This window comes from Hypanus sabinus, chromosome 22, assembly GCF_030144855.1.
Source record: "Hypanus sabinus isolate sHypSab1 chromosome 22, sHypSab1.hap1, whole genome shotgun sequence".
Lineage (NCBI taxonomy): Eukaryota > Metazoa > Chordata > Chondrichthyes > Myliobatiformes > Dasyatidae > Hypanus > Hypanus sabinus.
Genome location: NC_082727.1, coordinates 39587495 through 39599562, shown reverse-complemented (window position 1 = coordinate 39599562; position 12068 = coordinate 39587495). Strand labels below are relative to the sequence as shown.

The window sequence follows — 12068 nt, the reverse complement described above, 5'->3', positions numbered from 1 at the left end:
AATTTGCCTAGAACAATCATGGTCAGAAGACATGGCATGTAATGATGTTGATGAATCTTGTTAAAATGAGATATCAGTTTTACTTTACTATTTTAAAATTAATTACTCAATTATGAACATTCATGTTAAAATTGCAGAATGGACATAAATAATCCTGGTGTAGAAATCCCCTACATTTGTTAGGAGGCGAAACCAAATCAGTGAGTGGAAAATGTAATAGAATGAGCTCCCTCATATAGTGATTGAGTTTACCAGTTCATGTTTGTGAGAAACAATGGGGGTTGATGAGAACATGAACCACAGGGAATGAATATTAGTTACTAAAACTTAGCAGATCAGGCAGCAGCCATGGAGGGAGAGGGATAGCCAATCTTTCAGGTTGAGACCTTTCATCTGGATTGGGGGTTCCTTCAAATAACATGTTAGTCAGTGAGAATGTATTGAATTTCTTGGAGTAAACAGCTCCGAATATGGATTTATTATAGATAACTCATACTATGTCCTAACAATCGTGTTTTATGTGAATAGAATTAGCTTATCAGGAAACCAAAACCTTTAATGCTCTGCAGTTTACACAATGGAGTGTTGTTGCGAGTGTCTGTTGTTTTGTTGATTGATACCCATCATCTGATTTGCTCTTATAGCCATTACGTGACTGATCCTGCTCTGTTTCTAATGGATGGTGATGATGGCATCCATCTGTCTCGAAGGACAATGGAGATCCTGGAATGCTCAGTGGTCAAGATTGCCCCTCTTGGCCTCACCAGTGTAGTCCAAAGAAAAGCTTACAAAGGAATATGTTTGGCACCAGCTTGGCTGTTGGAGCCAATGTTCAGTGATGTCCAGCCATCATAGGGGTTCCACTCTGGAGTTTACGTCTGGGTTCACTCTTGTAGACTTTGTTTCTCCTGAGGCTGCCCACAAGGCACTGGGGCTATTTACCCATAACTGGGTTCATGAGCATCAGGGCATGCCCAAACACTGGTGGGCTTGAGTGCTATGTGTACATGGCCAGACCACCTTCTGTCCTCCATAGTTCAGCCTGGATCTAAATGATGTTCAGTTTCTTTGTGTTGCCAGCGAGGAGGCACTACATGAGGCTTGGTTTTGGAGAGGCTATGTTCTGGCTGGGAGAAACTTGTGCATTCAGCTCTCCTTTTTACGAGAGCGCTAGCCAGCGTTGGAAGCTGAAAGTGAGAGGGACAAACATTACCCACTACACTACCACACTAGATGCATCACAACAATATTTTGACACAGTGGATGGTGATGCCCAGGATATAGCTGATGTAGGATCTGTCAATAGAAATAATGCTGAACATCAAAGGAAACTGGCTCGACTTTCTTGAAGAAGATGATCATTGTCTGGTTGTTCTTGTCTGGTCTAACTTGCCACTTAGTAAGCTATGCTTCAATATTTTCTGGGTCTCAGTTCACCCAGTGCAGACTGCTCCAACACCTCAGGATGAATTGAACATCTTACAACTATTAGCAAAGATCCTCACTTCTCCCTTATAATGGTCGTCGTCATTGTTATCTGAACCCTTAGTGCCTAGATGGTACATGGGGCCTCCACAAGGGTCTTCCATATCTGCCAGTCTTTTGCTCTGCTTCTCACCGTTACCCAGTTCATGCCTACTTTCAGTTCTGCTTCCACAGATCTTCGCCACGTCATTTTGGGCCTGTCCCTACTTCGCTTTCCCTGTGACATCCACCGTAATGCTACTTTTGCTACTTGATCATTTAGCATTCTCATTACATGGCCCAGCCATCTCCATCATCTTCTTTTCAAACAAACGGAGATTGATCCCATATTGCAAGATGTAAGCAAGTTTTGGTTTCTGATTTTCTCAGGCCAGAAGATCTTCTTGATTCATCATAGACATTTTGTCTGGAACATGTCAAGATTCTTGCAGAGGTCTTTCATCATCTTCATACTTTGCTTCAGTATTCACAAGTATTCACAAGTGAAAAGGATCTTGATCAGGATGAGGTTGAAGTAGACCGGGCCTGTGTGCTGGACAATGTGGAGATTAAGCAAGAAGAAGTGCTGGATCTTCTTAAAAACGTTAAGATTGATAAATCCCCGGGGCCAGATATGATACACCGCAGGTTGTTGTGGGAATTGAGCGAAGAGATCGTAGGAGCGTTAGCTCTGATCTTTGAATCCTCTTTGGCTGCAGGGGAAGTGCCAGAGAATGGCAAATATAGTTCCCTTGTTTAATAAAGGTAATAGGGAGCAACCTGGGAACTATAGACTGGTGAGTCTTATGTCGGTGGTATGCAAACTACTGGAAAGGATTCTTTAGGATATATGAGCATTTGGAGAAGTATAGTCTACTCATGGATAGTTAACATGGCTTTGTGAAGGGAAGATAGTGCTTCATGAGCCTGACTGAATTTCTTGAAGAGGTAACAAAAGAAATTGATGAGGGCAGGGCAGTGGATGTGGTCTACATGGACTTTAGCAAAACATTTGACAAGGTCCCTCATGAGAGACTCATCCAGAAAGTCATGAGGCATGGGATAAGTGGAACCTTGGCTGTTTGGATAAAAAATTGGCTTAAAGGAAGAAAGCAGAGGGTAGTTGTGGAAGGAAAGTGCCTGGAGGTCGGTGACTAGTGGAGTGTCACAGGGATCTGTCCTGGGACCCCTGCTATTTGTGATTTTTATAAATGGCCTGGATGCAGAGGTGGAAGGATGGGTGAGTAAGTTTGTGGATGACACGAAGATTGGAGGAGTTGTGGATGGAGTTGTAGGTTGTGGAAGGTTACAAGAGGATATAGACAGGCTGCAGAGTTGGGCAGAAAAATGGCAGATGGAGTTCAATCTGGACAAGTGTGAGGTGATGCATTTTGGAAGGACAAACCAGAAGACTGAGTACAGGATTAATGGTCAGTTACTTAAGAGTGTGGATGAATAAAGGGACCTTGAGGTTCAAATGCATATATCCCTCAAGATCGCTGCACAGGTTGATAGGGTAGTTAAGAAGGCCTATGGGATGCTAGGCTTCATTAACAGGGGGATTGAGTTTGAGAGCAGAGAGGTCATGTTGCAACTCTATAAATCTCTGGTGAGACCGCACTTAAAGTATTGTGTTCAATTCTGGTCAACTCATTATAGGAAGAATGTGGAAGCTATGGAGAGGGTGCAGAGGAGATTTACCAGGATGTTGCCTGGTTTGGAGAAGGAGTCATATGAAGCAAGGTTAGCAGAGCTGGGACTTTTCTCTTTGGAGTGTAGAAGAATGAAAGGGGACTTGATAGAGGTTTACAAGATTATGAGAGGCATAGATAGGGTGGATAGTCAGTACCTGTTTCCCAGGGCACCAATAGCAAACACCAGAGGGCATATGTAGAAAATTAAGGGAGGGAAGTTTAGGGGAGACATCAGGGGTAAGTTTTTTACACAGAGGGTTGTGAGTGCCTGAAATGACTTGCCAAGGATGGTGGTGGAGGCTAAAACATTAGGAGTATTTAAGAGCGTCTTGGACAGGCATGTGGATGAAAGAAAAATGGAGGGTTATGGGGTAGTGTGGGTTTAGTACTTTTTTTTAAGAATTATATGGGTCAGCACAACATGGAGAGCTAAAGGGCCTGTACTGTGCTGTAGTGTTCTATGGTTCTATCTTCCAACATCCACTTCTGTAAAGTAGCACACTTGGGGCATTGCTTTTAAGAATTCTGATTTTGGTGTTAAGTTTGAGTTGTGTGGATTTCCAAACTATATTGAGGCTGCCAAAAGCTTGATTTGCTTTAGATAGTCTTGCTAATACGTCCTTACCACTATCTCAATCAGTGAGTTATAATGGTGAATAGGCCATTATTGAAATTACTGGTGATGGTTGAGCTTAGGATACTGCCCTGAGGAACACCTGAAACAAAGTACTCTCAGATAACTGAGTTGACAGATTTACAGGCATCTTCCCTCATTGCTAGATAACTCCAGCTACGGAGAGCTTTCCATCTGATTCTGACTGGTTTCATTTTTATCACGACTAACTGGGTCAAACGCTGCTTTGAATTCTGTGGCAGTCACTCTAGTCTCACCTGTATAATCTGGTTCTCTCTTTGTCTGCATCATATGTATAATGTGAAGTCCAATTCTATGGCTGGTCTTTGTGCAGCCAGAGTTGAACATTAATGTGCTCATATGGCTGACTTAGAGCAAATGGATTAAATTCATTCTCCATTCTCAGAAAGGGCATACCTTGACAACTTTCCACATTGTTGGGTAGGTGTAGCCACATTGAACATTTTTACTGAAGTTGCAGGAAGTTTGGGAACAAGAGCTTCAGTATTACTGGAGTTGCTGGATATTAAGCCTTTGTAGCAGCCTGTTCTGTTGGTCATTTCTTAAGGTCATGTGGAATGAAATTAATAATGTGAAGCTGACTTCTGTAAAGGGGCATCCTCAAAGCAGAAAGGGATGTGAATCAACAATCTAAAGATGGTGAAGAACTTAATTAATTAGTGTCATTAATTGAGAAAAGAATGGTGAAATTAGGACAAGAGCTGAACTCATGCTCGGAATATGTACAGTATTCCAGTGTTTTAAAAGAAGTGGCTCCAGAAAGAACAAGATGCTTCAGTAATTATCTTACTAAATTCCTTACATTCTGGATATATCCCAACAGGTTGAAAAATAACAAATGTAATGCCAATTTACAAATAAAGGAGAGTGAGAAAAGAAAGGTAACCCTAAGCCAGTTAGGTGACATCTATTGTTAGCAAAATCTTGGAATCCATTATTAGAAACATGGTAACCCAATATCTGGAAAATTGTGTTATGATTAGGCAGAGTCTGCATTGTTTCAAGGAGCACAAATTACGTTTGACAAACTTAATGTAGAGTTTTCTGAGGATGTAATTAATAAGGTAGATAACTGAGAAACAGAGGATAAGCCAAGGGCTTTTCATGAGGTACCATATGCCAGTTTGTTGCACAAATACAGGACTTCAGGATTAGAGTAAACATTGGATGCAGCTTGGATAGAGAATTTGACCAAGTATAGAAAACACAGTAAAAACCAAAGGAGCATTTTCAGCTCATGGAACAGCTACTAATGGGCTGCTACAGGGAGCTGTTCTGCATCTTCAGTTATTCACAATTTATAGTAACTAAAGATGAGAGGACAGAATGTAATATATTTATAATTAAAACAAGCAGGAGTGGGATGTGGGTAAATAAATAGATGAGGATGCAAGGATCCTGCAAAGGAATATAGTTTCAGAGAGTGAAGAAGAAGCTGTTAGGGAAAATGTTAAGTTTTTAACTTGTTAGACTACAATGCAAAGAATACCTCCTTAATTGAAAGAAATTAGTAAATGTGACCTTGTGTTGATTCCTGAGGCTCTGCATGTAAACATGTAAGTACAACAAGCAATTAACAACGTAATTACTATGGACATTATTGCTAAGAGGATATCTCCCTGAGATTGTCTATTGTTTTAGGGAGGGCTTATTTGAGGGAATGCTTGAATGATATAATTGCTTTGGTCAGTTTTGATAAATTTGTTGTATTAATTTCTTTGAAAAGATGTTTGTCATGAAGGTAGATTGAGAGAGATTGCTGAACACTCAATGGAAAAGTTCTCTGTCTGTCAAAAAAATGAGGTAGAAGATATTTGAAATTGGAAATTTCAGTGCTCAGAGTATTGGGTTGTAGGCTACCCAAGGGGAATATGAGGTACTGTTTTTCTAGTTCGCATTTGGTCTCACCATGGCAATGAGAAAGGTTGTGGATGGACAGGTTGTTGTGGGAGTGGGAAGGGGAGTTGAAGTGACATGCAACCAGAATTCAGGATGACTATTGCAGACAGAGTGCAGATACTCTGCAAATTGATTTTCCAGTCTATGCTTGGTCTTGCTGACATAGGAGAGGCCAAATTGTGAGCTCTGAAAGTAATAGCTCAGGTTGGTAGAAGTAGAGATTGGGTATGGCAGTGAATAGTCCAGCACAGGACCAACTATAATCCTACTGAATCGCTGATCTGGCTCAAATTAAGTGATATTCTTTGATAACAACATAGTCTAGAAGGTGTGTGGAATAAATAGATCTAGGTACTTCTGTGTGTTTGTCCTTGAAAGTGTGAGGATCTATTTGAAAGATGTTAGTGAAGTGTATGGGACTTTGAGATAGAGGCAATAGAATACATATTCAGGGAGGTTATATTCTCCTATTCTAAATATTTGCAGAGTTCACCTGTCCTATATTTTACAGTCCTAATAGAAGTGCAATCACTCAAGTCAGGTAAGATGTTCTCCTAGGGGTGTCTATTGGTGGGTCTTCAGATGGCTTTAGAAGCTGATGTGGGAACTATATATTCTACTACTGTGTGGACACGAGTAGATCGTAGCTGTAGTTAGTGAGTGGGTTTTTGCTCTCATATTCTCTCCTTTTGCAGCTATTGTTTGTTCTCTGTGACATGATGGAGGTGTTCTCATGTAGCACTGTTCCCCCTGGAACAGATTTCCTCCAAGTGCATCTTTTGAGTGTGATGTCTTCCCAGTTTTTAGATGTCATGTTGAATTTCTTCAGGTTGATTTTGATGTTATATTTGAAGCATTTCCTTTGCCCACCAGGGGCTCGCTGACCTTCCTTCATTTGGGAGTGAAGGATCTGTTCAGGGAGATGTGAGTTAGGCATCCAAATGACATGACCCATCCATCAGAGCTAGTATTGCTTTATTGTGGTTGGAAACAGTGTTCATGTTGGCCTCCTCTAGTACACTGGGGTTAGTGTATCTGTCCTTTCAGCTGATCATCAAAATCTTTCATAGTGTTCTTTGTTCCAGGACTTTCAGGTGCCTACTGTAGATGGTCCATGATTCAGCTCCATATAGTAATGTAGGAAGGACAACTGCTCTATAGACCAAAAATGTTGTTTGGACTTTTAGGTCTTTAAAGACTCATTTCTTTAATCTTGCATAAGCTCCACTAGTACTACTCAGGCTGTAATTGATCTCTGAGGATGTCTGCTTTTGAGGAGAGAATGCTGCCAAGGTGGTCTACATTTTCAAGGGTGATATTGTTAATTTTTATGGATGGCTGGTTGGGCCATTTAGGACCTGTGTCATTTTTATATTCTAAATTAGACCTAGGGCTCTATATGCCGAGGCACCTCAACCAGTTCAAGGCCAGGAACAAGGTCAGCACACCACCATCATAGATCTTCAGTGTGTGGTTGACAACACCATCCCAGCACACTCTGAAGGAGGCCTCCAATGTACACTCTTAGAAAAGGATTGCTATAGACTATTGGCCTTGCATTTAATATGTCAACTCAGTTGCCTTTGTCCTTTGATCAGTTGCACTGTCAATAGGTGATGAATGATCATGGAGCAGCCTCCTCCTATTATATCTTTAGTTTTCCTCTATTACTCATGACTTAAATATGTAGGACACCAGAGTTTGGGTCCAACCAGTTGGATGCAGAATGGCTTGCCTCATGCTGCATCTGAACAGCATGAAATGATATTGCTTTACCAGGTTTGCAATTTATTTTTGGGTGCACCTGAACTCCTCCTGGAATCTCTTCTACACTCCTTGTTGAAAGAGAGTTAGTCTGCTTGAATGGCATCAGTGGTAGAATAAGAGATAAGGTGAGCCATGGGGTATAGACTATAGTGAAATCTTTAGGTCCGTAGGGGGTAAAGATAACTTTCTTTCCAGCTTTGTAGGTTCAGAACTGATGAAGCCAAAGTGAGATCTGTAGACTGTGCCATGTGTAGAAAAGAAGCTGTTTAATGCAGGGAATGGGTATATTTTGGAAGTAGTGAGTTCCTTCCATCATTTTCATTGCATTACTGCTCTTGACAATGGTATTTGTGTTATCTACTTCACCATTCTGAGTGGCCATAGCCAAGAACTCCCATGAGTTTATTACAGCTTTTGACGAATTTGAGAACATCATGCCTCTGAGTGGATTGCCTCTTTCAGAGGTCTGGACTCGGCATGTGAATGATATGACCTTGGAGAACATTCATGGTGTTTGACGTATCCTGCCTGTGGTTTTGGAGAATTTTGCTGAGGCTGCACCTATCTTTCCACTGAGAACTCTGCTGTGGTAATCTATGACCTTAAAAACCATGTTATGCATTTGAAGTCCTGATCTTCCAATGTTGCATTCTTTAGCCAACCAAAGACTGAAAATGATAGGTAATTTTGTCATTTGATACATGCCCTCACTGAGAGGTAGCTCCCAATGTATAGAGGGTGGTATTCTGCAATAGGCAGATGACCTTCATTGTGTGGATGTTGGGTGTAAGGGCCATTTTCTCATATGCTTCCATGAAGAAGTCAGCAGTGTAACAAAACTCTGCCTTCAAGCACACACATATGCAAGAGTCAACCGTCTATTACAGCTTGATAATTGAAGTCGGGATAACCATTTTTCTGACATGCAGTTGAAATAGGTCAAGTGGATTCCTATTTCTCCTTTGATTAGTTAAACTCCAGTGAGAAGCTTAGTAGGGGTGAAAAGAATTGAGATTGATATCAATGTAGGGTCATGACAGAAATCTATTGAGATTGAATCTAATATGAATTCACTGTCAAGGTCATGACCAGTGTGTCCACGTGACAGAAGATGGTTCTGATTATGTTGTCCCTGCTTGCCTTTTTCTTTATAGATGAGGACAATGAAGGTATATATTAGTGTAAGAAGCTCTACTACATCAACTTTTAGAACTTCAGTAGGAAAGTTATCCACTGTTGAAACCTTAACCCTAACTCCCACCAGTTGCCATTACCATCTTCACAAATTCTTGCCTATCTGGAGGGAGCTTGAGTGTGATATCTGCTGTGAGTAAAATTAAGGATACTTATACCAAGAATGGAATCTCAGTTAAGGGCTTCCCTGACTGCTGTTTTGACTTTGTCTCTAGCATTGATAGTCTCTCCTTTGCTCTTTGCTCAAGTAGGATGAAGCCTTGGGATTTTGGGCTGCAAATGGTTTACAAAGCACTGAAGAATTCAGTTATTTTTAGATTTCACAAGACTTTCTTCAGTGGCATTCTCCCAAGTGTGCATCACTATGTTAGTTCTCAAATATTACGGAGTCTTGTGGTAATGAATCTCCAGTTTCATTGTGAGCTTGGATGATATACCTTTGGGTACACTTTACACAATGGTGCTCTTGATTAAAGTGTAATTAAGCTTTTTTTTAACCTTTTTTTAAAAAAGACATTAGATTTGGGAATCTGGCAGAAATGACTAACAAGCAGTTTCACAAGTGGGTATGCATCACAAGCAAAACTGAAATACAGAAGAAATGGGTTAGAAATTCCAGGGCACATTTGATGCTCACGACTTTATTGACTATTTCATTTGTGGACCTCGATTGCAAATTTCAGCAACGCTTGAGATTGAGTACCTCTGAAAAAGCACTGCGGTGGAAAATATGACCCAGGCTGCACTTGTGGGATGGCAGATGGAGCCAGTCTGTACAGGGCCAGGATTTGTGCATAGGATCAAATCAGTAAGCAAGTTAAGTATACGCACAGCAGCACGGCCAGGAGGACTGATGTAAGGGAATCATCCAGAGGGATTAAGGCTTTGGGTTATGGTCAGATAAGTGGCAAAAGTACGGGAACAGTGAATACTGGAGCTTCCATCAGTGGGGCTAAAGGAATTATGTGAGTCAGGGCTCAGAGATGATCAACTGACGATTGAATAGAATTAGATAGATGAGGTCATGAAGCTAATAGAATAGATTAGCTTCATGACCTCAAGAAAACTATGTGTTGGAGATGCAGGGTGTTGACCAATACATTAGTGTTTGGGAATGTGGGAGAATCACGGCTTTGGAAGGCTAGGGGTTTGTAGATTCAGAAGATAAGGCCTGGATCTTGGAAGAGTAGGGAATGAGATCAGGATGGGGTATGGGGCAAAAGTTAAGGAGATGCGGTGCTGGTATGTTGTGTAGGGATAAAATGTAAGTTTGAGATTTACCTTCAGATTCCAAATGATTGCTGAACTGCATTTGGAATTTTCCTGCTGTAGAAAGAAAAGCAGACATCGGAGAGGTGAGCAAGCAACATTTAAACTGCTCATTAGAGTTGGTTACAATAACAGTTCATCCATTAGGGCAGATAACTTGCAAATATTTCTGAAGTTTGAAACTGACAATACTTGGGCTTTAAACAATTTTGTGAGCATTGCTTAAATATTTAATAGCTACTATTAAAAATGACCTGGGATATTAAGAGGAAAATCTAGTATGAAAACATTCCATTTGCTGACATTCTTGATTTAATGACATTTTTGATTTAATGAAGTGACCACAAGTTAAATTTTTATCTGTAGCACTTCCTGAACAGCGAACTATGTTGATAGTAAAAATCTAAACAGTTATTGCGCAGTCAAAATCAGAATCAGATTTATTATCATTTCGTTTGATATGAAATTTGTACAGTGCAAAGACTTATTACAAATTAGAAAATAAATAAATTGTGCAAAGTTAAAGGAATGATAAGTTTGTGGACCTTTCAGAAATCTGATGGTGAAGGGAAGAAGTTGTTCCCAAATTGTTGAGTGTCTGTGTTCAAGCTCCTGGACCTCCTTCCCAATGACAATAATGAGAAGAGGACATGCCTCAGATGGTAAGGATCTTTAGTGAGGAATGTTGCATACTTGAGGCACAGCCTGTTGAAGATATCCTCAAAATATCAATGTAAGCTCAAATCTCAAGACATAAGATATTAAGTGTTTTCCTGTCTAATTGATTCTTTTAATTATTGTTTTAAAACTGTACTTCCCTCAGAAGATTCAATCATTGTACGGTGGTGTGTTGGAGCAACAGGCTCAATAAACTGATTAAAAAGGCTGGCTCTGTTATAGGAGTCAAACTGGATACACTGGAGGTTGTGGTATAACAAAGGACCCTGCGAAAAATCCTGGTAATTCTGCACAATGTTTCTCACCCTCTGCATGCCACCTTGGCTGAACAGAGGAGCACTTTTAGTAATAGACTAAGATCGCTGCGCTGCTTCAAAGAGCACTATATGAGGTCATTCTTACCCTCGGCTATTAGGCTCCATATTGAGTCAACCTATAGCTGAGGAAGTGATGACTCCGTCCTGTTAGACTGTTTGAGGTAAGTTATTTCTTATTTTTTCTTACTTCTCTCCTAATATTTCTATATATGTGCTGTTGTAATGCTACTGTGATGCAGTAATTTCCTTTTGGATCAATAAAGTATCTATCAATTTTTTTCCCCAAGTACATGATGTAGTTGCATAAATAACGTTAAAATATACTCTTACCTGCTGTCTTGACAAGAATGATCCTCTTCTATTTCTGACAAAATAAAACACTCCTTTCATAAATAAAAGAAGAGTTTATGTCTTGGTACAAATATCCACTTGACTAATTATATTTCATAACAAGTGGATCAGATCAAGCTTCTGTCATCTTACACTTCTAGTTCTGAATAGAGTGGAAAATTAAACAGCAAATGGGAAGAGGGATCTCCATGAACATTCCCATTCTCACACTGATGGGGTCTAGCCTAGGAGTTACAAAAATGTTTGATGTAAGCATTGAATTAATGACCAATCTTTACTTCCTTCTGTGATCTTCATCACAAATAGCACTTTCAAGCCAACTTAATGAATTGCATGTGATATTAAAGAACAACATAGGCTATCTGACCAGGCAACATCCTATCTGTGGCTAGTACCACTCCCAGAAGAAGATGATTGTAGTTGTCAAAAGTCAATTCTCCAGCCCTGGGACATTACAGAAGGAGACCCTCAGTGCAGTATCTAATAATATGCATTTCACACCATCACATTTTCTTTGCTGACATGACGTTAAATCACCTATCTGTAAAACAGGTCTGTATCCAAAGGGTACTGGCACCATAGGGATCCCATGCCAGTGTTCCTTTTGACACTTTTGTGGAATTGTAAATCTACAAAACAAGGAGACAAATCTCAAGGTTGTACATAGTAGACATACTTTGATGATAAATGTACTTTGAACTTTGATTAAATGGAGGATTGAGAGATCAGGCTGTGGTGCTGACCTGTATCCATAAAGTAATGTAATGTATTGCTTTGTGG

At 40.2% G+C, this 12068-nt stretch overlaps 1 protein-coding gene and 1 long non-coding RNA gene across 3 annotated transcripts in view; one reads left to right on the top strand and one right to left on the bottom strand.

The window, feature by feature from the left end:
• Positions 1 to 12068, bottom strand: part of LOC132379545 (uncharacterized) — a 137667-nt gene that overhangs the window by 48575 nt on the left and 77024 nt on the right. For both annotated transcript variants that reach the window (XR_009507450.1, XR_009507451.1), the window contains exons 2-3: positions 11268 to 11301; positions 9955 to 9999 (exon numbers count right to left, since the gene is read on the bottom strand). This is a non-coding gene — a long non-coding RNA (uncharacterized LOC132379545). The remainder of the gene's footprint in view (positions 1 to 9954; positions 10000 to 11267; positions 11302 to 12068) is intronic.
• The window catches only part of plce1 (phospholipase C, epsilon 1), a 286649-nt gene continuing 284594 nt past the window's right edge, over positions 10014 to 12068 (top strand). Inside the window, exon 1 of the mRNA XM_059947571.1 lies at positions 10014 to 10604. Within this exon, the coding sequence (XP_059803554.1) occupies positions 10593 to 10604 (12 nt within the window). The 5' untranslated portion in view covers positions 10014 to 10592. The remainder of the gene's footprint in view (positions 10605 to 12068) is intronic.